Source organism: Canis lupus, chromosome 6, assembly GCF_003254725.2.
Source record: "Canis lupus dingo isolate Sandy chromosome 6, ASM325472v2, whole genome shotgun sequence".
NCBI classification, from domain to species: Eukaryota; Metazoa; Chordata; class Mammalia; order Carnivora; family Canidae; genus Canis; species Canis lupus.
In genome coordinates, this window is record NC_064248.1 from 6,762,802 (window position 1) to 6,789,864 (window position 27,063).

General features: G+C 45.5%; 1 protein-coding gene across 4 annotated transcripts in view; it reads right to left on the minus strand.

Annotated features, from left to right (window-relative positions):
* HIP1 (huntingtin interacting protein 1) overlaps positions 1 to 27,063 on the minus strand; it is a 158,177-nt gene that overhangs the window by 39,730 nt on the left and 91,384 nt on the right. For all 4 annotated transcript variants that reach the window (XR_007411103.1, XM_025425853.3, XM_049111066.1 and 1 more), the window contains exons 2-5: positions 12,543 to 12,606; positions 8,905 to 9,047; positions 8,592 to 8,648; positions 754 to 834 (exon numbers count right to left, since the gene is read on the minus strand). Coding sequence is in view for 3 of the 4 variants with exons in the window: in XM_025425853.3 (XP_025281638.3) it covers positions 754 to 834; positions 8,592 to 8,648; positions 8,905 to 9,047; positions 12,543 to 12,606 (345 nt within the window). In the remaining variant the exon portion in view is untranslated. The remainder of the gene's footprint in view (positions 1 to 753; positions 835 to 8,591; positions 8,649 to 8,904; positions 9,048 to 12,542; positions 12,607 to 27,063) is intronic.

Consider the following 27,063-nt stretch of genomic DNA (forward strand, 5'->3'; position numbering starts at 1 on the left):
ATGAATCAGAGCCACCCCTCAAGTCCTTAAGAGGTAAATCTCCACTCCTCCCTATTTCCAATGCCAGCTCGCTGATGGAGGCTAGTTCCTCCTCTACTGCCAGGCCATTCCTCCCGACGCCTTGCTCCATCCATGGTCTGCCTCGGGCCCACTTCCTTCATCTTCCCCATCGATGCCACAGCCCTGCATCATTTCAGAATGCCTCTGGCTCGGGTTATAGGCTTGCGGGACCACTTTGCACTGTGACACAAGGCCACAGGTATATAAGCTTCCTCCCCGTGGCTGATCAGGGCACTCTTGACGAGCAGACCCTTACTGAGTATCCTTATGTGCCACTTTGTACCCAGCACAATGGTTTTGCCTGCATTAGGTGCATTAGAAATACTGTCTAAGGCCACAGATGGACGAAAAGAAGGTTCTGTGTGGGAACTCACTACATAAAAGGATTGTTCTTATTAAGTCAAGTCAGTGCTTCTGAAATGTTCTCCTAAGGCAACCTAGTGGATAGGGCTCCTCTCTGCAAAATGGGGAATAAAGAAAGAGTGTGGAAGATGTGAGCCAGAATCTCAGTCCCATGTCCCATTATGGGGGCCTGACTGCAACAGGCTGGTAAAATATTCTCTCACTGGATATGATATAACATTCTTTGAGAGGCTGGAGCTGCCTTATTCCCAGAAAGACCTAAGAGTTTGGCCCACAGGAATACCAGTGGGGTTGTGGGGCAGGAGCTGGGACAACTGTTGGCAAACTCACTTTGGTGTGATATTCCATCTTCGTTCTTAGCAGTCTGAGGTAGATGCTGCAGAGCTGTCCATACCCCTCACTCAGGTGGCCCTTCCGGGAAAAGATAAGAAAGTAGTACATCAATACTAACATTTGGGGAAGAGATTGACAGCCAGGACTTCTGTTTTCAACGATGTATTTTTTTTCTGATTCTGAAAAGAACAAATGGCCATTGTGAAAAATTTTAGAAAATACAGATAAGCACCAATACAAAAAAATCACCCTTAATCTAAACACCAGATAGAATCATGGCTGACATTCTGAAGGACAAAATGTTATTTAAAAATTTTTTTAATTTCCATTTAAATAGATATATTTTTTAAAGTTTTATTATCTAAGTAATCTCTACAACTGATATGGGGCTCAAACTCACAACCCTGAGATTAAGAGTCATATGCTTGGGGTGCCTGGGTGACTCAGTCAGTTGAGTGTCCAACTCTTGATTTTGGCTCGGAACACGATCTCTGGGTTGTGGGATCAGGAATCGCCAATTGATCAATACAGACTGTGCTGGAGATTCTCTCTCTCCCTCTGCCCCTCCTCCTGCTCACACACTCTAAATAAATAAATAAATAAATAAATCTCAAAAAAAAAAAAAAACCCACAAAAAGTCATATGCTCTTCTGACTGAGCCAGCCAGGTGCTCCTAAAATAATGTAGATGTTATTTTTTCGAGCTGTTTTAGGTTCTCAGGAAAATTGAGCAGAAAGTACAGGGATTTCCTACTCCCTACTCCCACATGTACAAAATCTCCCCCACTCTCAACATCAGCACCCAAGTGGGACATTTGTTCCAACTAGTGAACCTTCACCGATACATCCTTATTGTCCAAAGTGAAGTTTACATTAGGAATTGCTCTCGGTGTGGTACATTCTATGGGTTTTGACAAATGTATAATGTCCCATACCTGTCATTATGGTATCATACACAATAGTTTCACTGCCTTAAAAACCTTCTGTGTTCTACTTTTATTTTAAAATATAAAATAGAGGGGCACCTGGGTGGCTCATTGGTTAAGCATCTGCCTTGGGTTCTGGTCATGATCTGCGGATCCAGCCCCACATCAGACTCTCTGCTCAGTGAAGAGGTCTGCTTCTTCCTCTCCCTCTGTCCCTCCCTCTGCTCATGCTCTCTCTCTCTCCCCCACATATATAAATTAAATCTTTAAAAAATATTATATAAGATGGAATCCATTTTTTAACTTTGTGCGTCAGTTTTTTTCCTATCTTCTCAAATTTGTTTCATTATTTCTAGTGATATTTTTAATGATATTATAAGCGTATGCTGTAACTTATCAAACAAACTCCTTACTGTTGTATGTTTTAGTTGTAGGCATGTTTCTCTACTATAAGCTGTATTCCAATGAACGTTCGTTCTTACGGTATAATCTTATGTACAAACAGGAGAACTTCCTTTGCATAAATTTTAGACAAGGCTTCTGACTTAAGAATTTGAAGTCTCCCATCCTAGGTAATCACAGTCTGGTCATAGGCTGTTTCCTTCCTTCCATCTCTCTTATCTAAGTGCTGGAGAGGAAACACCTCCAGATGGACTCCGGCAGACTAAGAGTGTCTAGAGCATTTTACATGGGATGGGGATTGAAATGGGACAGATCTCAGCTGGGGACAAATAGGCCTTCCCAAAGAGTCTGCCCAGAAGCTGGAATTAGCAGAGTGACACTTCCAACTCCCAGTTGCACACAAAAAAGAAGAGGGGTAGAGGCAAAAAGAACTCTTCCATTGAACAGCTGTGTTTCCCACATGAGTTCTAATTTCTAAATTTTCTTCTGGGTGCATCTACATCCTCTAGAGTACAGGAACCCCACTGAAGTATGCCTTGAAGGTCACCAAAGGGACGGGGGTCATCACAGTAGGTTAAAAATATCAATGCCAAAAATGACACTATTTCCTCATGTATTAGTTTCCTATGAAAAATCATATTTTATGAATTGTATGTTATACTTGTTCATTATGGAAAAATTAGAAACTAGTGGAAAGCAGACAAAGCGAAACTATGCTCATCACTGAAGATAACTATATTTCACATGAAAATGCACCAGGACCAAAAAACAAAAGACGAATAGATTGTAGACTTCAATGTACAACGTAAAACTATAAAAACCATAGGAGGTAACACAGATGACCTTCTGTATGAATATGATTTTTTTTTTAAAAGGATTTTTATTTATTTATTATGATAGTCACACAGTGAGAGAGAGAGAGAGAGAGAGAGGCAGAGACACAGGCAGAGGGAGAAGCAGGCTCCATGCACCGGGAGCCCGACGTGGGATTCGATCCCGGGTCTCCAGGATCGCGCCCTGGGCCAAAGGCAGGCGCCAACCCGCTGCGCCACCCAGGGATCCCTGATTTTTTAGACAGAACACCAGAATTGTGATCTATGAAGGAGATAATTGATCATCAAGCTGGACTTCATTAAAATTAAAAAACATCTGGAAGAGTCACTGTCATTAGAATGAGGACCCACAGACTGTGACACATCTGGTAAAAGATTGTTATCCAAAACATACAAAATATTCTTAAAACTCAACAATAATGGGCAGCCCAGGTGGCTCAGCAGTTTAGCGCTGCCTTCAGCCCAGGGTGTGATCCCAGAGACCCGGGATCGAGTCCCATGTCAGGCTCCCTGCATGGAGCCTGCTTCTCCCTCTGCCTGTGTCTCTGCCTGTCTCTCTCTGTGTGTCTCTCATTAATAAATAAATAAAAAAACTTTAAAAAAAAAAAAAACCTCAACAATAAGATGACAAGAAACTTGATTTTAAAAAATGGACCAAAGACCTTAACAGACACCTCTCCAAAGAAGATATACAAAGAAGATAGCAAGAGAGATGGAGAGATGCTCCACATCGTCTGTCACCAGAAAACGCAAATTAAAACAACACTGAGATACCAGTACACATTTAGTTAGAAGAACAGCCAAAATCCAGAATGCTGAGAATACCAAATCCAGTGAGGGTGTGGAGCAATAGGAGCTCTCACTCATTGCTTGGTGGCAGTGCAGAGTGGTGTGGCCACTCTTGAAGACAGTTTGGCAGTTTCTTATAAAACTGAACTTACTCTTACCACATAATTCAGCAATAGCACTCCTTGGTTTTTACCCAAAGGAAATGAAAGCTTACGTTCAAACAAAACCTGCACATGGATGTTTATGGACGCCTTATTTATAACTGCAAAACGTGGAAGCAACCAACACCTTAATTGGTGAATGGATAAACTGTGGTACATTCAGACAATGGGGTATTACTGAGCACCAGAAGTGAAATGAACTATCAAGCCCTGAAAAAACATGGAGGAACCTAACTGAATGTTATTAAGGGAAAGAAGCTAATCTGAAAAGGTCACATACTATATGATTCCAATCCTATGACATTCTGGAAAGGGCAAAACTGTGGAGACAGTAAAAAGACAAGTGGTTGGGGGTGCCTGGGTGGCTCAGTCAGTTGAGTGTCTGCCTTCAGCTCACGTCATGATCTCAGGGTATGGGATGAGCCATGTGTCGGGCTCCCTGCTCAATGGAGAGGCTGCTTCTCCCTCTCCCTTTGCTCCTCCCCTGCTCATGCTCTCTCTCAAATAAATAAAATAAAAATCTTACAAAAAAAAAAAAAAAAAGACTAGTGGTTGCCAGGGGCCAGGGGAGGTAGAGAGGGACAAATAGGTGGAGCACGGAGGATTTCGAAGTCAGTAAAAGGATTCTGTATGATACTACAGTAATGGCTACATGTCCTGATACATTTGTCCAAAGTCACAGAATATATGTCACAATACATACCACAGGTGAACTATAATGTAAACTACAGATTTCAGGTGATGTATCAGTGAAGATGTGTTATTTGTTACAAATATACCACGCTGGCAGGGGATGTTCCTAATGGGAATGCTACACCTGTTTGGGGGCAGGGGGTATAGGGGGAATCTCCATACTTTCTGCTCAATTTTGCTGTGAACCTAAAACTTGCTCTAAAAAAAAAGTGGGGGGTGGTGCCTCCTGGGTGGCTCAGTTAGTTAAGTGGCCAACTCTTGATTTTAGCTCAGGTCCTGATCTTGGGGTCCTGGGATCAAGCCCCAGGTCAGGCTTCATGCTCAGCAGGGAGTCTGCTTGAGATTCTTTCCCTCTCCCTCGGCCTCTCCCCACACTGGGGTGCGTGCTCTCTCTCAAGTAAATAAACCTTAAAAAATGTCTTAATTGAAAAAAAAAAAAAGTAAAAAGGTTCCTAATATCCAGAAACTCTCAGCCAAATGGAAGAGACAACTACATAGGAAAAAAGGCCAAAAGGAATACCAGTTTGGGTAACAAGTCAGGCTAGGTATCTGGGCTGACTTTCCTACTGAAAACTACTAAAATATTGAGTAAAATATTTAAAACTTCTTTTTGAAGGCATTAATGAGCTAACAGGAGTGTAAGGAATCCTCAGGCTAAGGACTGAATCCATATAGGTAGTAGAAGAATAAGTGGAATAAGTGATGGAGTTGGTGGGGAGGGGACAGGGGTTTTGCCACACCAGGTGAACTAAACTTTGGTTCTCTGGATCTCAGGAGCTAGGTGGTGGATAGGAGGCAGGGCTCTGGCCTGCCCATGTTTAAAAGTCTGGTGGAAGAGCAAAGATTGCTTCCCTGATATAGGGGAACTAAGAGTGAACTGGAAATAAAACAGATCCCAGCACTCCAGCACCTAAGGAGTTCTCCCTGAGGGCCTCAAACCACTGTTGTAGATCAGAGGGAGGGAAAAACAACTCCTGGGAATTGGACCTAGGAGCCAGAGCTCAAGGGAATCCGCCTGGAATTCACAAAACCTTAAGCTGAGAATTTAATTTAGAGTGATTTCAATGGAAGCAAATGCCCATTCTCTCTGGAGGAACCTGATGTGAAAGAGTTCCCACAAATAAGATTCTTCTTTTTTTTTTTAAATTTTTATTTATTTATGATAGTCACACGAGAGAGAGAGAGAGGCAGAGACATAGGCAGAGGGAGAAGCAGGCTCCATGCACCGGGAGCCCGACGTGGGATTCGATCCCGGGTCTCCGGGATCGCGCCCTGGGCCAAAGGCAGGCGCTAAACCGCTGTGCAACCCAGGTTTCCCTTTTTTTTTTTTTTAATTTTTATTTATCACAAATAAGATTCTTAGGAAAATGAGCAACTCACAGTGAAAAATAACTAAGGACAAGAAGATACTCCATAGCATGAACAACATTCATCAAAAACAATGGATGACAGGAATAGATCTTGAAGGACTTTAGATAATGGAAGTATAAGAAGTGATATATGAAATCACTGTTTAATTTGTCTTAATAAATAAAAGGCTGTCTCAAAATATATGCAGGATACAAGAAATCATTAAAAAATGACAAACAGATTTGGGGGGAAAAAAGAACTCCAAGAAATGAAAGCTAGACTAAAATTATATATCTTATGAAGAGGTTTAACAACAGATTAGGCCCAGATGAAACAAATGAACGAAAAGTTGGATTTACTGGAATTATGCAGAATGCAGGAAAGAGGAAAACAGGTAGAAAACCATGAAGCAGGAGTTTAAAGACATGGGGTGGGGGTGGGGGGGCACTTGGCTGGCTTATTTGGTGTAGCATGAAATTCTTGATCTCAGGGTCATGAGCTAAAGCCCCATATTGGGCATAGAGCTTGCTTAAAAAAACAGACACTGGGGGATAGAGTAGGAAAAAAATAACATAACCAAAGTCTCAGAGGTAAATATAGAATGGAGCAAAGGCAATAGCTGAAGAGACAAAGAGAATTTTTCATGACTAATAAAAGATATTACACTGAAGATTTAAGAAATTTAAGGAATTCCAAATAAATCTGTATCTACTCTTAGATCTTTTGTTTTTTAAGATTTTATTTATTTATTCATGAAAGACAGAGAGAGAGAGAGAGAGGCAGAGACATAGGCAAAAGAAGAAGCAGGCTCCCTTTGGGGAGCCTGACATGGGACTCGATCCCAGGACCCTGGGATCAAGACCTGAGCCAAAGGCAGATGCTCAACCACTGAGCCACCCCTGGTAAGAACTTAAAAATGGCCAGAGGAAAACCAGATTTGCTTCAAAGAAGGGATAATGAGTCTGACAGCCGACTTCATGGAAATGATAGAATCCAGAAGTTAGTGGAAGGATATTCTTGAAAAATATCGTCTATGTGCTGAGAGAAAATAACTGTGCTGAGAGTGCTGAGAGAAAATAACCCCAGAGAATCCTAAACCCAGAGAGAATATTTTGCATGTAGGAGGGTGAAATAAAGACATTCCCAAACAAGTAAAATCGGTTATTTGCCACCATGAGATTCTCACCAAGGAAAATAATTCAGGAAGCAAAAAAGGGATCTCAGATGTTAGAATGGAGATATAAAGAAAGAGCACAGAATAAAACAATTAAATTAAAATATCTTGTATAGAGTCTAAAAAAACCAAAATAAAACCAAAATTAAAATACATGACAACAATAACAGACAAGTTTAGAGGGAGGGCATGGATGAAAATATTCTAAGGTCTTTGTGTCATAGAGGAAATAGTTAAAGATAAGAATTTTAGCTTTTCATAAACTAAATATACATTTTGTAATTACTGGATAACATATAAAAGTAAAAAATCAGAGTTTTAAAAAAAACCTCCTAACTAGTAATAAGGGGAGAATGGAATGAAAAAAAAAAAATACCCAGTCAATCCAAAGAAGACAAGAAATGAATAGAAAGAAAGAAGGGGCAAATAGAAAGCACAAACTAAGATGGAAAATATAAATCTAAAATATTCTCGCATTACAATAAATATAAATGGGGTAAATGTGCAGCTAAAAGACCAAGATTGTCATCTTGAAAAAGCAACAACAAAATCCAACTAAATGCTATTTATAAGGGACTTTTCTAGGACACAGAATATAGAAAAGTCAAAAGTAAAAGAGTGGAAAAATATACAAATTCCAACAAAAAAGAACACCCAAGCTTTCCATGTTTAGAGATATAATAGAAAGCTCTCCAGCATGCACCTGGGAGGTTTGGGGGAGCATGTTTGGTCTCAGCTTTGTTCAGACCAACCAGCCTGTGATGTAGGAAAACCTGCTTCCCTCTCAGGGCCTGTATTCTCATTACCAATGGGTGGACTGGATGACATAATTGCTGACATTCTGTGAGTGCAGACATATACAGGGAAGAATTTGAAGGAAAGGGCCAGAACTCTCAATCAGTAGGGGCAAAGAGACGTATCACAATCAACACAGGATAGTCTTCAAAATGTAAATTATGTGCCATCCATACACATACTCTTTGGACAATAGAATCTAGTGGAGTTCTGGCATGTGTATAAAAACCTTCTTTTCCAGTTTATTCTGAAGCCACCACCTACCTTCTCACCCCAGCCTAAGGCACTGAGAATCCCTAAATTCTCAGGAAAGAAGGGGAAGAAAAGGTACTGGCATTAAGAATCAGGAATGTTAGTTCTCAAGGTACTGTGACCCACATGGGACTGCAGAAGGAGAGACAGACGCAGGAACTGTGGCAAAGTCACTGCTGAGGGATCCCAATGCCTGGAGAATGTTACAATGTGAGGGTCCATTGGCAGGAGAAATTCCCAGGCCCTAGAACTTCCCTCTAGCTGCAGGGACCCCAGGTAAGACTGTGGATATCATGGTACTACTGGGGAACATCGTTGACCCCTCCCTGATGCTCATGAGATAGAGAAATCCTAAGAAAGTTGAAAGAGATGAATTCATTCCGTTCCACAGTCCTTGTTCTGTGGCTTCTGGAGAAGGAGAAGCAGGTACAGGAGGCCCCCGGGTGCATCTCCAAACTCACCCACATCCTGCTCATGTCACTCAATTCATTTTTGTATCTCAGGGAGTCCTTCAGGACCTGGAGAAGGAAGAGAACAGCTGATGAGAGAAGAGAAGGCAAGGAGACAGAGGATGGTGTGAGATGGGGCTAGGTTTGGCAGACAGGCTAGCCAGAGACAAGCCCGCCTCTAACCAGTAATCAAAAGGACATGAGAAGGAGGCACTTACCCCCCTCTATGTGGGAGTGAGTAGCGCCCATTTCACCCCAGGCAATTCCACTTTCCCCACATGGATCCCTGGATCCCTGGCTATCCCCAGTAGCCCCAGGAACTCACGTTCGGGTGTCCATCTCGGAGAAGTTTGTGAAACACGTGGCAGAACTTCCAGCAGAGGACAGCGTTGCTAGAGAGGGGCAGCCGGTTGACAACAGACCAAAAGGTCTGTGCCCCTTTCTCATGGTGGGTGCCCAGGATGCATGGTGAGGGAGGGTCATGGAAAACATAGGCACAGGTGTTTTCCAATTTTTTTTTTAAAGATTTTATCCATTTATTCATGAGAGATACAGAGAGAGAGAGAGAGAGAGAGAGAGAGAGGCAGGCACAGACACAGGCAGAGGGAGAAGCAGGCTCCATGCAAGGAGTCCGACGTGGGACTCGATCCTGGGTCTCCAGGATCAGGTCCTGGGCCGAAGATGGCACTAAACTGCTGTGCCACCAGAGCTGCCCCGTTTTCCAATTTATACAAGTGTGCTCTGGGCTAGCGGTGGTCCTGGTTTGCCTTTACCGGGGAGATGCTTTGGTTGATACCAGAGCTTTGCTGTGGGAGGCAGACTCTGTCCTACCCCTGGGTTTGCTGCGGGTGTGAGGGGGCCTTCAGGTGAAGAATGACAGCTCACATTTTTAACAACACATAAATGTGTCTCAAAGTTCTTTCTTATCCAATATTAAGAAGTGAGGGCATGCTTTAGCTCCTCATCAGGGGCCCTGACCTTCGTGGGGCACCTTGGCTCCTCTTCCAGGGAGCCTCTGACTCCTCTCCATGTAGGGATTCTGCTCTTTTCCATGATTTATTTTTTTTATTCAAGTATAGTTGGCACCCAATGTACATTCATTTCAGGTGTCCGACAGTGCTTTGACAACCCCACATAGCTATGGTCTGTCACCAGATGACACTATTTCAATACCACTGGCTATATTTCTGATGTTGTACTTTTCACCCCCACGACTAGTCATTCCATAATTGGAAGCATTTTCCCAAAATGTAAAATGACTCTTACACCCCACCCCTTCTATAAGACTTCCTGGTCTCATTCAGGGTGAAGTTCAACTTTCTCCCTACACCTTGCACTGGCTGTATGTGGAATCCTGGGGCCACTTCAACCCGAGATCTGATTCCAAACACACCCACGGACTCTCTGCCATGATCTGCATGTAATAAAACTCCATCTGGTCTCGCGTGATTTTAAGTTAGTGCCTCTGTAATTAGTGAATTCCTTTGGGCTGTGTAGAGGATGTCCACATTTCCTTTGTAACTGTTTGCTTATACCCAGTAACTGGGCATCATCAACTTGAAGGATAGGTCTTTCCCAGAATGACGGGCTTCTTTGTCAAGGCTTAGGTAAGATGCAGGGTGCCATGTAGGACAGAAAGACTTGCCTTGGGTCAGAAACTCTATGACTCATCCAGAACACATGTTGTTTTGCTTCTGAGCTGGAAGGTATCATCAAGTTCCTTCCCAGAGTGATATTTGCATTTCGAGGCGGGTGAGCTAGAATAGAACACAGACTTCTGGGTCTGGAAGCTGATGTCAGCTTTGGTCTTAGAGGGGTTTCTGAAATAACTACAGTCTCCCCTGAAGCACTAGCCTCCTTGGGCTAGATGAAAGCCAAAAGGAGAAATGGACAGCTCCTGACCCATCCCATGGGCTGACCTCGCACGGCAGACTGTGGTTACTCTACTGAGAGCAGTGTACTGAAACAGAAGCTGGAGCAGGTGCAAAGCTAGCCTGGCACCCTGACTTTGAAAGAGGCAAGGGGACCTATCTGTCCTTTGATTTCCTAAGCATTTTAAGGCACCCATTGTGTGTCTGGCACTATAAAAGGTACTCAGGGATATTAAAAATAAATAAATAAATAAATAAATAAATAAATAAATAAATAAATAAATAAATAAGACTCAGTCCCTAGTCCTCTGGGAGTAGACACATGGCGGGGGCGGTGGGGGAAGTTAGACATCCAGGGTAAATGGTTGTGTGAACAGCAATTCTGATGTCAGACTTCCAAACGCTTCAGCTGGCATTGAGGGTAGTTGATGGTCTCCAAAAAAGAAATCAATAAAGAGTAAATGTTTTGGGATATCTTTAGGCTTTAAAACTCTACTTTTGGAGTTAAGCTTTTCAACATTTATCTGCCTCTTCAATTGGTGAGGCAGAGAAACTCACAGTCGGTTAGAACTAGAATTTTCAAATGACAGACAAGGGAATGAAGGCTCATGGAGGCCCTGCTGGACCCACTCGAAGCTCCAGAGCAAGCCAGGCTACTACAGAGGTGGGATTCCAGAATCTCCTTCTGATGCCCCTTCTCACACCCCCAAGTATCCCTGGAAGAGTGTATGGTGGCCCTGCCAGACCTCGTCCAGCGCATAGGCCTCTCACAAACCATATCTCTTATTTTATATCTCAATACCGATCAGTATTCTTAGCAGACAGGGATCAGGACTGGGTAAATCCCCCTGAGGAAGTCAACTGAGCCACTTATAATGAAGGCTTTTCTTGACTTGGTAAAGCAAGGGGACCGTGCCTTTCTGGGGATAAAAGGGCAAGGTCTAACTAGGTTCGCTGTTGGGCCAGGTTTCTGAGGTACCTGGGAGACGTTCTAGAGTCCCCATCCTCTAGCAAAGCCCTAAAATACAACCAAAGTATCTTTGCACCAAAGACAAGCTGCTTTCCCACCAGGAAAGAACAGTACATGCTGTTAGCAACACTTCCCAACGGCCTGCCATGCGCTAGGCATGATGCTGGCAGTGCGGGACTTATTTGGCCATCTCACCCAGAGGGTCTTCTCCAGGGGCTGAGGTGGGATGGCTTTAACATGAGCTGTTCTGACCTGGCTGTGTCACTGCCACCGTGATGAGCCCAGGCAAGCAGCAGCTGCTCATCCCAGACAGAAGCCCAGCCCCCACTGGCTCTGGGCTGTACCCTGCTCCGCCCCAGCACACATAGAAATAATGGCTTCAACCCCCTGGCAGCCTCGCCTTTGGAACTTTGGGGATTCTATAGCTCAAGGGCAGATCCCAAGGGATCCCAGAGCCAGATGCAGGCTGCACTTCCCTCCAAAGCTGCACCCCCTGAGGGTGGCTGCCCAGAGCCTAACTTGGTGTGGGGGCAGGGTGTGGGGAGGTTGGTGAAAACCTCTAAGCCACCAGTTCCCTAAGCTGCTTTGAGGTTCTTCTTCGCTGTTGACTTTGGGTGAACCAGCTCACAGGTGGATCTCATTTCCATGGCTGAACCCCTGCACCTGGGTAGTAAGGCAGCCAAGGCCTTTGTTTGGTTTTCAAGCTCGGAGACGGGGAAAGGATCATGTTCCCAAGGGGGTGGGCTGTGTGGCCCCTATGCGCCAAGTGCAGGACCTGGTGTACTTTGACCACACTTGTGAAAATCCCTCCTGTGCCCCCGGGAAATCTGTCAAAGAGAGGTACAGATGTGGCAGTTCTGAGAAGGTAAGTCCTAAGAGGATCGGGGTCCTTGGGAAGCAAAAGAACAGAGCGAGAAGGTGGCTTTGGTCCCTTTGCCCTGATGAGCTGTGGTCTCCAAGGCCAGCTGCTACCAGCCAAGGCTGCTCAAACCCCACTGGAGACCTGGCCAATGTGGGGGTTCCCCTTCCTGCAGCTGACTAAGGACACCTCACCCCGACCTCAGTCCCCACAATTTGACCCGCCTTGGGGTTGGTCTTCTCAAGCAACATCCAAAAGGATATTTCTGGCATGTTTTTCCTTTACAGCCACTTCCTGCGTATTAATGGCCTTATTGATGCTGACAGTCTGAAAAACAAGAGGGAGGGGGAAGGGAAAGGAGGCTGAGATGAATAAGCTTCTAGAGTATCTGAGACCCTCTCAGGCACCCCACCCCTGTCTCCCTGTAAGGACTCTTCCCCAGATCCCCGAGGACCCCTCTGTCCCGGAGGTCCTGGTACAGGGCCTCTAGCGGGGGGCAGAGGTGGGCAGAGCTCCCAGGCCAGCTGGCCCAGGCTGTCCTAAGGCAGCGGGCTTTGTTGCCTGGCATTGGCTGTGCCCAGCTGCTGTGCCCGCCTGCCACTCATTCACTTGGCACAACAACATGGCAATTAAAGCCTGCACAAAGGGATGCTTTTCATCCCCCAGGGAAACATTATTTCTCCGGGAGCAGGAGGAAGAGGCACTGAGATCAGGGAGCGGCTGTGGCCCAAAGGCCATCCAGCCACCCCTCTCTCTCACCGCTAGAACCTTCCACAGAGTCTTCCCCAGCTGGCCCAGGTCTGCAGAGGTCACTCTTATCTCTTGTTTTCCCACTCCTGGGCACCTTCCAACTCTACCCAAATCCCCTTTATTTATTTTTTTATTTTTTAAAGATTATATTTGTTTATTCATGAGAGACAGAGAGAGAGAGACAGACAGACAGACACAGGCAGAGGGAGAAGCAGGCCCCATGCAGGAGCCTGATGTGGGACTCGATCCCAGGACTTCAGGATCAGACCATGGGCCAAAGGCAGGCACTAAACTGCTGAGCCACTCACGGATACCCCCCCCCCCTTTTAATTTCCTTACTTGTGTAGCACATTAAAAATATTCACTCCCTTCCAGTTGTGTTAAAAATTATAACTCTCTTTGGAATTTAGCAAAGCACGTGTACATAGGAGTACAACTTAACACAAACGCATAAACAGGATCATAACATGTAGGCTGTTTAAATATAGGTCCTTTCCTTTTTCTGTTTTCCTGTGCTCCTCTTCCAGAGATGGCATTCCACCCAGAGCCATGTTAATGTGCTATGCATCATACACACTCATGCACATGCACCTCTCTGCCTACCGAAGGGGTTAATTCCACCACTGTTCTAGAGAAATGGAATCGTCAAATACAGACTTTTCTACATCCTACTTTTCTCACTTGAAAATACGAAAAATTCTCTAATCAGGATAGCAAAATTCTAGCTCATTCTTTATTTTTAATTAATTATTATTATTATTATTATTTAAAGATTTTATTTATTTATCCATGAGACACACACACATAGAGAGAGGCAGAGGCACAGGCAGATGGAGAAGCAGGCTCCCCACAGGGAGCCCCATGTGGGACTCATCCCGGACCCCAGGATCACATCCTGAGCAGAAGACAGACGCTCAATCGCTGAGCCACCCAGGTGTCCCGCTAGCTCATTCTTTAAAAAGACAGCATAATATTCCATCGTATGGGTTGGTGTGATTTATATAAACATTCTCATACAGGTAGGCAATTGGTTTTTCATTGTTGTGGGGTTTTTTAAATCACTGTAACCATTTTAGTAAACATCCTTATACATGTATCCTTATTAATTGATGCCTTCATTTCCAACAGGTAGATTTCCTAGAAGCGGGGTACACTAAGTTAAAGTGTTGTGTTGTTTTTTTTTTTTAAACTTCTCATTATGGAAAGATCCAAACACAGACAAACTGAAGACTAATCATCACTCACAGCCCTCAGAGTCAACCATTACAAACATGCAGCCAAACTGCCTTCCTTATGGACAATGGTTCACTAACATTTCTGTAAAGGGTCAGTTAGTAAATATTTTAGGCTTTGCAGGCCACATGGTTCTCCAAGCAAGTCCTCAATTCTGCAGAAGCTGGAACACAAAAGAAGCCTCACAGATACTAAACAAATACGTAGCAGAATGAGCATGGCTACAGTCCAATAAAACTTTATATACAGGGATCCCTGGGTGGTGCAGTGGTTTAGCGCCTGCCTTTGGCCCAGAGCGCAATCCTGGAGACCTGGGATTGAATCCCACATCGGGCTCCCGGTGCATGGAGCCTGCTTCTCCCTCTGCCTATGTCTCTGCCTCCCTTTCTCTCTCTCTCTCTCTCTCTCTCTCTCTCTCTCTGTGACTAACATAAATAAAAAAACTTAAAAAAAATAAAAAAAATAAAAAAATAAAAAAAAAAAAGAAAAACTTTATATACAAAAAACTAGGCAGTGGTCTAGATTTGGCCTATGCCTGTGAGTGTACTGACCCTTCCTTCCTACCATCAGCCACTAACCACCTTGCTTCCTGGATCATCTAAGTAAAATCCCAGGCATTACATCATTTTATGAGGAAATAGTTCAGGAAGAACCTTTTAAGCAGAAAAAAAAAAGATGATTTACAAATTAACCATAATACCATTATATCACATCTAAAATTTTAAGGATACTTCCTTAACATCATCAAATGATTAATGTACACTTCCACTGGCAATGTACAAAAGCATCCCGGTCACCATCTTTTTTGTTTGTCATGGTGACGTTTCGCTGTGACTTTATTTTGTATTTCCCTGATTGCTAGTGAGTTTTGAGTATTTCCTTACATGCTCTCATGGTTGTCAACTGCCTTACATGGTTACATATGCTCACCTCAGCTTTGATAGCTTCTCCTGCCCCTGGATCATGCTGGTAGACTCCTACATTGTCTTCTAAGTGTTTGTTAGTTTTTTTACGTTTGAGTCTTTATCTGGGAAAAATACATACCTATGTACATGTAAATGTAAACATATTGTACAAAATAGGTTATTTCTAGGCTTTATCAGGATATGTTCTTTCAAATCTGGTTTGAATAACTTTGGGCTGTTTTGTTTTTTTTTTAAGATTTTATTTCATTTATTTGACAGAGAGAGAGAGACAAAGAGAACAGAGAGGGGCAGAGGGAGAAGGAGAGGGACAAGCACAATTACTGCTGAGTGCAAAACCTGATGTAGGGCTTGATCTCATGACCCTGAGATGATGACCTGAGCTGAAATCAAGAGTCAGACGCTTAACCAACTAAGCCACCAGATGCCCCTGTGCTGTGTTCTTTAAGTCTACTTTTTCAAGTGCTTTTTTCTTTCCACTCTCCAACAGCATCAAGCTCTGTTGCGCGTTGAATTGTGTCTCCCCCGAAAAAGATGTGTTTGCATCCAAACCTCCCCAGTACCCAGCAATGTGATCTTAGTCGGAAGTAGGATCTTTGCAGATGTAATTAGTTAAGAGGAGGTCATAATGGATTAGGGTGGGTCCTAAATCTGGTATGACTGCTGCCCTTAGAAGATGACCACGGGAAGACACGGGGACACACAGACACATGGGGTAAGACACAGATGTGAAGACACAGGCAGAGATTAGAGTGAATCACCTATAAACCAAGGAATGTCAAGAAAGCCATCGACCACCAGAAGCTTAGGAAGAGGCAAGGGAGGATTCCCTAGAGCCTTCAGGGGGAGGACAGCCCTGCCGACACCTCGATGTTGGACTTCTAGCCTCTAGAACGGGGAGAATAAACTTCTGTTCTTTATATATATATATATATATATATATATTTTTTATTTATTTATTTATTTATTTATTTATTTATTTATTTATTTATTTATGAGAGAGAGAGAGAGAGAGAGAGAGAGAAGCAGGCTCCATGCAGGGAGCCCAACATGGGACTCGATCCCAGATCTCCAGGATTACACCCTAGGCTGAAGGCAGCGCCAAACCACCGGGCTACCGGGGCTGCCCTGTTCTTCTTTTTTTTTTTTTAAAGATTCTATTTATCTGTTCATGAGAGACACAGGCAGAGACACAGGCAGAGTGAGAAGCAGGTTCCCAGTGGGAAACCCAATGCAAGACTCAATCCCAGGATCCTGGGATCATGACCTAAGCCCAAAGCAGACGCTCAACCACTGAGTTACCCAGGTGCCCTACTTCTGTTCTTTTTAAGCTACTCTATTTGTGCTGTTTTGTCAAGGCAGCCTCCAGAAAGCCTCTACCTAACACAGGGTCTTCTCCCATCAGAGGTAAGGCCAGTCAAGGCAGAATCTCACATGTGAGATTCTGTGACAAAGAAGTGCAAAGCTTACTCCCCTCCCTCCCAGGGAGGCCCGGTGCCAGCTTCCTCTTCACTAATCCTTGCTTGGACCTCATTTCTCAGCTTCTGTCTCCAGGCCCATCCCAGGTCACTCTCCCCACCCTCACCCCTCATTGACTCCCTCAGGTGGGTTACGGTGGTTTAAGCTATGTTTCTCCCTGGCTCCTGAGCAGTGACAGGATCCTGGCTGTAGACGGCCTCTGGCCAAAGCCACCACATTTACTGGGCCCTTAAAAGGCCGCCTGATTCCATATGGAAGTATAAGGGGCATAAAAATGTAAAATGACAACAGACCCAGGTGTGCTAAGGTGCTGGACTGGATGTAGTCAAGGTCTAGGGGGTTTGGTAGAGGCAGTCAGTAGTATGGGCTACAAGGAAGAGGAGGAATCCTTGTTAGCCAAACATGCTAGAAATCATCTCAGGGCCTTGAGGGGAGTGACGATGGCCGGGGTTTAGATTTATTTTACAAATATTTCTTTACACTGACTAACGACCCCATTGCCCAAGCTTGTGGTCATTAGCAGTCTTATTCACAAAAATAAGAAAACTGGAACGCATGGGTGGCTCAGTGGCTGAGCATCTGCCTTTGGCTCAGGTTGTGATCCCAGGGTCCTGGAATTGAGTTCCGCATCGGGTTCCCTCACATGGAGCCCGCTTCTCCGCCTCTCTCTGTGTGTCTCTCACAAATACATAAATAAAATCTTAAAAAAAAAAAAAAAAAAAGAGAGAGAGAGAAAGAAAACTCAACACCTTAAAATTCCCCTAAACTACATAAAATAATACATCATGAGTTTGTAACTACAGATCCTGTATGTGTTTGTGTGTTGGCTGAAAATGCTCTGTGGTCTAGATACTGACAGGAGGGGGAAGCCGCTGGAAACCATGCTACTGCTCCAGGAAGACCCCTTAGGGGAAGAAGGTGGTGGTGACCTGTCCCAGGTGCTGTGATTATCCCTGCAACTTACCTACTTCTCTCACATACACCTCATTCAGACTCAGGGTCATCTAAGATTCTTCCATAGGAAGGCCAAGCAAGCAACCTGGGATGCCTGGGTGCCTCAGAGGTTGAGCGTCTGCCTTTGGTTCAGGTCATGATTCTAGGGTCCTGGGATTGAGTCCTGATTTGGGCTCCCTGCAGGGAGCCTACTTCTCCCCCCTCTGCCTATGTCTCTGCCTCTCTTTGAGTCTCTCAAAAACAAACAAACAAACAAACAAACAAATAAATAAATAAAATCTTAAAAAAAAAAAAAAAAAGGAAGGCCAAGCAACCCTCCCAAGGTTATACTATTTGATTCCAAACCTGGTCAGCTGGATCCCTGAAAGCCTGGCCCTGAACCTCCGTGACAGCTCTGGACTGAGGAGGGGCTGGCAGGCTCGGGGGCTTGGGAGCTGGGTCTAGGTTGGAGTCATAGAGGACAAGGCCACCAGGCGTGAGGAATGGCTGGGAACAAGCAGGCTGTGTAGCTGGTGGGCAGAGTGGAGGCAAGAGAGGGATGGGGATGGAGTCAGAGAGGGCGACGAAGGGATGGATATAGAGTCAGAGAGGGCTTCTGAGCTCTGAGCGGGTTGTGGAGGGGAAGCAGGGATGTGTAGGCCAGAGTAGAAGAGGAAGGGGCCTGCAGGAGGAAGCTAGTGACCACAGAGAATGGAGAGTAGAGCCTCAGTCATGATGATGGAGATGAAAATACAGAGTCCAAGAAAAGGTGCGCCTTAAAATGAATTTTTTTTCTTCTTAAGATTTTTATTTATTTCTTTATTTTGAGAGAGAAGGAGGACAAGCAGGGGGAGAGGGACAAACAGACTCCACCCTGAGACTTCCCCAACACAGGGCTCGATCCCATCACCCTGAGATAACAACCTGAGCCAAGATCAAGAGTCGGACATTTAACCAACTGAGCCACGCAGGTGCCCTCTAAAGTGAATTTCAATGGGATTGGCCAATAGGAGCTCCTGGGTACAGAGGACACTGCAAGGGAAGCATCAAAGATGCTGCAGAGGTTTTGAGTATAGAAAGGTGGGGGAACAGAGGCAGCAGGTCTCAGGCGGAGAGGACCCTGTAAGCCGAGGAAGAGGCCAGGATGGTTCTGGGTGAGAAATAGCCCTAATTGGGGGGGGGGGGTGCTTGGGTGGCTCAGTGGTTGAGCATCTGCCTTTGGCTCAGGGTGTGATCCTAGGTCCGGGGATGGAGTCCCACATCAGGCTCCCTGTGAGGAGCCTCCTTTTCCCTCTGCCTGTGTCTTTGCCTCTCTCTCTCATGAATAAATAAATCTTAATTTTTATTTTTTTTTTTAAAAGGGGAAGTCAATGAGCAGTGGTAATGATCACTAAGAGAATGGCAGGTAATGAGTGCTTGCTGCCAGGCCCTATGCTAATAATAAGCATTTTGTGTGAATTATCTCATTAAAGTCTTCTAATTCTACATTCTCCAAGTAGGTGAGTATTAGTATTAACCACCTCCATTTCACAGACAAGGAAACCATGGCTTACAAAGACTAAGTAAATTGCTCAAGCCTCTCCACCAGCAAGCACTGAGCTGAGACTCAGACCCCACCATGTGGCTCTGTAGCTCAGGCTTTGAGTCGCAATCCCCACACTAGACATGGCCCTCCATGCTGGCGGCACAGAATCAGAATCCAGATGATTTCCACCAATTGGAAAAATGGGTTAAATTTCTCAAGTTAGATCTAACTCTCTGGCACAGGGGAGACAGGACTTAAATCAGCACTTGTGAAATGTGTTAGGTGTTTTATTTTGCTGCTAACTTATTAGAAGCAACATTCTCATGTGGTTGATCAAAATGCAAATCTGAGCTCTGGATGTATTAAAAGGAGCATAGTGTTTAGAATGAGGGAGGGGATGGTTCCAACTCTCAATGTGGGATCAATTCACGCGTAAAACACTATTCGGTTTGAGGCTTTATACATTATGTGAAAAACTGACCACTTCTAGAAGAGAGTAACCTGGATTGGGATGAACCTGGGAACTGAGGAAAATTTAGAGGAATATCAACATTCTGAAGGGTGGTCATGTAGGAAGGAAGAATAACTCCAAGGATCAAACCTAGACCAATGGGTAGAAGTACAGGGTGGACTTAAAGCCATCTGGTGAAGAGAGAATTCCCCATTAGAAGTATACAGGCAGAGGGATGGCAACCTATCCTCAGGGTTACTATGGAAAGGACTCAGGCTGGATTAGATGATTTTTAGGTTCCTTCTTCTTTTTAGATTCTGTAAAGGCCCTTCAGATGATGGAGGGCTTTGCATATCAATGATGGCTTGATGGGTACTAAGGATCCATAGAAGGCTCTTGAGCAGGAAAAAGGCCTGATATAAAGGCCCTTCCATCCTCCTGGGTGTGAGGAGTTACCTCTCCAGTGCCCTGAGGAAAGTATGGAATAATTTCCATGTGCAGATACAGTCACAGCCCCCAGTGGGAGTCCAGGACACTGACAAAGGGCCTAGCCTGGCAACAGGCCGCAGATTGAAGTTTCTGCCCAAACCAACAGCTACGAGACATCTGCACACCCTGCCTGCCCTGTTGAGGACTGCCCCAGACCTTTCTCTGGCAGCTCACAGGAGCTCCCACTTTACTGCAGCGGACATGCTCTAAGTTTCTGACCAATGCTTCTCCACGTACAAGTGCCCCAGAGGAGAGCCCAGCCCATGGCTGTAGGCAGGCCACCCGATTCTGAGCCAGGGATTTATTGGGCTCGTTGGCAGGGCTGAGCCTCCGCATTCTGGGCTCATAAAGGCAGTCTGTGGGTCCTTCAGGGCCCTCGGAATGTCAGACTTGGGGGCATTTCCATGGCAGAAGTTCCCGGCTATGACGAGTTTCCTGTGCTTTTGTCAAACTCTATGCTTCAGATGCTACCCCACGTCACATGCGCTCACTTCCTTCTACATTCCAAATCCCAGTTGTCTTCCCAGGGTAGACCAAACCTTAATCTGTAGACTGGCCAGAAACTCTGGCAATAATTTCTACTTTCCTAGTTTTTGTTTATTTTTGGAAATTTTTTATTTAAGAGAGAGAGAGCACGGGGAGGGGCAGATGAAAGAAATCTCAAGCAGACTCTAAGCTGAGTGGGAAGCCTGATGCTGGGCTCAAGCCCATGACCTCAAGATCACGACCTGAGCCAAAACTAAGAGTCATATGTTCAACTGACTGAGTCACCCAGGGGCCCCTCCTACTTTCTTTTTAATTTCAATTTCTCTTAGTGTTTGACACTTGGTATGTTGCCTCACCTCCCCAGCGAGATTAATTTAATCCCGAGGGCCAAGACCTGTCTTCTTCCAACCAGGGTCCTTAGGCCCACAGCTACTAAGGCAGGTGCAGAGTCTTAATAAATCATTAGATTATTAAGGATTGATTGCTTCCTAGTGCTCCACCCCCCCCCTCTAAAAAGCACCAGGTACGTGATGATTCAAGGTTTCCTGAGAAAATACATTTCCACTTCCTCTCCTCCCCAGACTGTCCTTGAAGGAAGTCATCAGGTTCTGAAGTGGGCTATGCCTGCAACCGGGCAGAGGGTGGGAAGTTGGGGCTCGATTGCTTACCTCCGGTCTAGGTTAGAGAACATCCTCTGAGAACAGGCTGTGCTCCAGATTTCCCTGGAGTCACACAGGACCTATGACCACGCAGAGTCCCCCCTGAAAGAGCAGCATTGTCCACGGCTTCCTGGCCCAGCTGGCCCTTGTGTCCCAAGCTGGTTCCGGAGAGCCAATTATCAGCAGGCACTGCGGGAAGGGTGACTTTCTCCCAGTCTCTCCTCCCCCTCCTTCTGCTCCATCCTCCACTCCTTTAGGGCAGCCTCAGCCAGGCTGCAGCCAATGGAAAACCTGTGGGGCCCTGTTTCTGCAGGAAGCAGGCCTGGGCTCGGCCAGCGGGGGTCAGCTAGGCACTGCCTGGTCACACACATAGTGCCTGGCAGGGGCCTCTTGCTCAGGCTGGCTTGCAAAGGTTCCACAGCAGGGCCAGGCGGAAGAGAATGTGTGGGGATCGGGGCGGCAGGTCCTGAAGCAAGAGACTGGAAGGACCCCTGCCCAGGGCCATGCAGAGGGAAATGTGAGACCAGGTGGGGCAGAAGGGAAGAGGAGAAAGTGAGATAGAATGCAGGCAGTGGGGGCAAATGCGTGGCTCAGGGGTTGAGCATCCCCCTTTGGTTCAGGTCATGATCTGAGATCGAGTCCCACATCGGGCTCCCCATGGGGAGTGCTTCTTCCTCTGCCTATGTCTCTGCCTCCCTCTGTGTCTCTCATGAATACATAAGTAAAATCTTTTTTTTTTTTTTTTTTTAAGAAATAATTCAGGTAGAGAAAGTAAACGCAAAGAGCATGCGGGGTGCAGGTGGCTGAGCAAAGTCACAGGTGGCGACCGCCAATGGCCCCAGGAAACTACTGCCCACTCAGAGGGCTGGGAATTGTGGACAGCTTCCAGTGTGCTTCCCTCATCAGGTTTGGAAGTCTGAGGTAAACAGACCAGAGGAATGATCCTTCGAACACCTGCAAGTTGCCCTTGGGCATATCGCCCTTCTCCCAACCAGCCTGCGTCCCTGCCACAGCCTCCACGAGCCCAGTTCAGCCAACATAAGGCTAAGGGGACCTTCTTTCCACATGCCTGATGCTGAGGCAGAGGGCAGAAAGGGATCCTCTGAGCAGCCAGCCCTGTCCAGGGAGGGCTGAGGCTGGCAACAGGGAAGGACAGGGTAAGATTCTAGGGACGCATGGCACATCCTGGTAAAGCTGGGCACAGCTTAAGTTCGTGACTGGGACATTGAGCCTAGACCAGGATGGCGGAGTTCAGAACCAAGTTGAGGTCACAAGAGCCTGAGGGAAGTACAGTTGAGGCACAGACGAGGAAATGTGGCCCTCCACACTGGGAAGAGAATGTGTGGGGATCGGGGCAAGTGCCTTCAGCACTGAGACTGCTCTGGTCTTGGCTGCGGTATTTGGCAGCTGGTGTCCCACAAGTCTTTTTAAATCTTCTCTCTCTCTCTCTCTTTTTTAAGTGGGACACGATCCCAGGACCCTAGGATCATGACCTGAGCTGAAGGCAGACTCACAACCACCCTGGTTACTTCCTGCTAAGGGTTTATCACAACCTGAAATTCCTTTGTTAGTTGATTTGCTTGGTCTTTCCCCACCCAACAATGATCTCCACCAGGGCAGGCGCTGTATTCTCCTCTGGTGCCCCTCAGTGAGTACACACTGCCTGGTGCTCAGAAGGGCTGATGGAAGAAGGCCTGGTCTGCCCAGTCCTCTCCAAGCAGACATCCTTGTCAGTGCTCATTATCATGTGTACTCCCCTCTCCTGTCTAGGATGCCTTATCTCCCTCCTCCAAGTCCCTCACAGCTCTTCAGTTAAAAATCCTGTTGGGTCACCTGTGTAGCTCAGTGGGTTAAGCATCCGAGTCTTGATTACGGCTCAGGTCTTGATACCAGGGTCATGAGACTGAGCTCCCTGTTGGGGCTTAAGATTCTTTTTTCTCTCTCTCTCCCTCTGCTTGCCCCACTGTCCTTTCTCTAAAACAAATAAAATATATTTTTTTTTAATTTGAGAAGTTTAAAAAATGTCAATCACTTCGTTAACTGGCTAGGTGTACAAGCTTGTGTTGGGTGGAAGAGGGTGGCCAGGCTGGTTCAGCACACCTCGATACGGCCAGAAAGTGGTACTCAAAGTGGAGAACACTGGTGAAAGCAACCCAAGTATTCATCCATGGAGCAATGGATAAACAAGACATGGTCTCTTCACTTCAGCCTTTTTAAGGGAAAGAACCCCCACCACACACTATAACATGGATGGACCTGGAGGATATCATCCTCTGTGATGTTAGGCAGGACACAAAAGGATACATATTGTTTGATTCTGTGTATTGGAGACCTAAGAATGGTCAAATCTGAAGAGCCCAAGGAAGAACGAAGGAAGAATGGTGGGTGCCAGGGGCTGGGAAGATGGGGGATAGGGAATGACTAATGGGGATGGGGTTTCCTGTTGGGTGATGAAAACGTTCTGAATTTTGATAGTGATAATGGTTGCACAACACCATGAATGCACTAAATGCTACTCAATTATACACTTTAAATTGGATAAGATGGCAAATTTGAGGTTTTGTGTAAGATGATTTTTTTTTTTTTTTTTTGATAATGTGGAAGACGCTGAGGAATCATGATTTGGAACACCTGTCAGAGGTAGTGCAGAGCCACTGCCTAGGCTGTAAGACTATGAACTCTGCAAGCCCAGCTGGGCCTTCTGCACAGACTGGCATGGACAATCTGTACAATTGGACCACCTGGTGTGGGTGTGGGGTGCTGACCTAAGTGCTGCTGGACAACACAAGCTGAAAGAAAATGGACCCTGCTATCCAATAGTTAATTGTTTGTAGGGAGATAAGGACCATCCTTCTTCCTCTTCCTGTTCTTTCCTTCCCTCTTTTCTGACTGTGCAATTTCAGCAACGCTTTATGAAAAATGAAACCAGTATGAGTGCATAAACTACTTATCGCCTACATCTAAGGAGTGGCACAGCCTGATGAGTGGTACTCAGAAAGCAAAAGCCAAAATGAGATGAAGCTCCCTGAGAACATGGAGGACCCAAAAGGGCTATCTTATCACATGAAAAGCAAAAAGAACTAGAAGGGATGGGCACACAGTTTTCAGCCAGTGGTGCACCATGGATAATAAACTCCTATTCTACCTCGGTCTTTTCCATCCAGAAGATCTTTGAACTGAAAAAAGGCAGAAAGAGCAATGAAAAGGAAAACCCAAGATGAATCAGGAGACTGTCAGAGAGCCCCCCAGGACTGAGTGAGGTTGAGCTTCTGACTTGGATGAGTAACACAAAAGGGATGAAGGGAGCAAGAGAAGGTGATGCATCCTCTAGAGTCTAGGGCAACATTTCAGAAAAATCAAGTAGACGGGGTGTGTGTCTGAATTTCCAGCATTGAGGCATCTAACAAAGTTTCTTATAACATCTCATAGACAAGGACAAGAAACTAGGACACCAGGGTTGCAAACCACTGACTGCCAATCGAATGTGGCCTGTGAGCTAAGGTTGGTTTTTGCATTTTTAAAGGGGAGTGGAGGCAGGGAGGAGGAGGAAGCATCTGGTCACAAATCCAAAAATGTTTACTATCTGGCCCTTTGCAGAAAAAGCTTGCCAGGCCCTGGGCTAGCTGGAAGAGCTTCGAGGCAGCTGTCCGTGTTGGCAGGTGCTGATTATTGACTATATCACCTTGGAGTAAGGTGTACCCATGTCCCAGACCTGTGTCCACCCCCGTGTTTACCAGTGTGAGAGTATACAGAAGGCACAGTGACAGATTCAAGCAATGTCTGGAGCAACTGCAAATGAGTCTGGGTGATAGCAGAAGGGTGTGACCATGGGTGAGCCCAACTGTACATGATCGGACAGTAAATTCCCAGTACGTTTGCTGAGTTAACAAGACGATGCGGCCACTACCATAACATAAAATTCAATAAACTAATTTCATTTTGAGCTACCTCAACAGAAGTATACGATCAAGAACAAGAGCCAGTCCTTGGTTTCATGGCTTTTCGATTGCACTCGAGAGTACTGATGCAATCTACCACATGCCAGACATCCTCTGGGGCAGCGGATCCGGCATGCTGCTCTCGGTGTCCCATTCAAGAGGAATACTGATAATGTGGGTGGGTGCAAAGCAAACCAACTAGGATGGAGAACCACACAAGGTCAGGTGAAAGAAGAGAAATCAGAGCAAGGGGTGGCAGGAAGCAGGGATGAGCAAGAAATGGCACCAAGGTCTTTAAATACCTCAATTCTCAGCACCTGGGAAGTGGAGGACCTCAGGGCTCCAGTGCAACCCAGCAGTGAGAATTAAGAGAAGCAGCATTCTGTGTCCATCATCCTCCAACCTGGAAACAGTACAAATGTCCTTCAACCTGGGGGTGAATGAACAAGATGGGGTACAGCCACGCCACAAGAAGCTACTCGGCAATCAAAAGAAACGAAGGATTGATTCACACTAACAACGTGGGTCAATCTTCAAAGTATGATGTCGAGTGACAGAATTTAGACTCAAAGGGCCACAAACTGCAGGATTCCATTTATAGGACATTCTGGAAAAGTTAGAATTTGAAGAATGAAAAGAAACCCAAAAAACATTAAAAAAAATAGGTCGCTGGTTGCCAGGGGCTGAGAGTAGAGGAGGGGGTGGCTACAAAGGGGCATGAGGGAATGTGGGGGATGATGGACCCATCCTAAATCTCAGTCGTGTGGAGGTTACCTAATTGCATGGGACTATAGGAACTCATCGAACTAGACACCAACAATGGTAAACTTTAATGGCATATAAATTACATTTCAATAGATCTGGCTTTAAAGATAAAGATAAAGCGAGTTCAGCAATAAGTAGACAGGAGACCTTGGCAGGTGGACACTGATGCTTGGTCTGGGTGGCAGGTGTTCAGCTGTCAAAGGAATGCTGACACAAGATGGTCTTCCAGGCCCCCTATGCCTTCTGAGCCCATGATTCTGGCAGGAATAGAGGAACGGGGGAAGGAGACTGAGAAAAAACGGCCAGCGAGGCAGGAGGAGAATCGAGGGGTGGGGGTTACCCCTCTTGATGAAGAGAGTGTGTCAATGCTGCAGGGGCAGGTGGGTGAGGACTCAGGATTAGCCACAGCTGGTGAATGATGGAGGCAACATCTGTGCAGGGAGGAGAGGATGGGAGGCAGAGTGGGAGGCAGTCTAGACAAAATGAACGTCTCCTCACTTCCCAGGGTCCAGGGGTCAGGGATGGGGCTCTGGGCGCAGGCTCCTCATTACCATCCTTCCCTCCAGGCCCTCCCACGGTGTTTCCATTGGAATGGCAGCTCCAAGGCTGGTTCCCCTTCCCCAGACGGGGTCATATGAATGAGAACACACAGGCACAGGATCTTTCCAGAATGAAAAGGTAGGGGGCTGCAACAACCATCTCTTTTGCCAGAGACAGATACAGACGTGCTTCGATTTACTGCACTTTGCTTTACTGTTTCACAAACACTACATTTTTTTCTTTTAGAAATTGAGAAGAAAGAAAAAGAAAGAAAGAAAGAAAGAAAGAAAGAAAGAAAGAAAGAAAGAAAGAAAGAAAGAAAGAAAGAAAGAAAGAAATTGAAGAGTCTGTGGCAACTAAGACTGCATCAAGCAAGTTAAGTATCAGCATCATTTCCCCAAAAGCATTTGCTTACTTTGTGTCTCTGGTCACATGTTGGTGATTGTTGCAATCTTTCAATTTTTTTTTCTTTCAAATTTTTTTTATCGTTATCATATGTGTTATGGGGATCTGTGATCAGAGATTATGACTTGCTGAAAGCTCAGATGATGGTTAGCATTTTTTAACAATAAAGTATTTTTAATTAAGGTATACACATCTGTTTCTAGACATA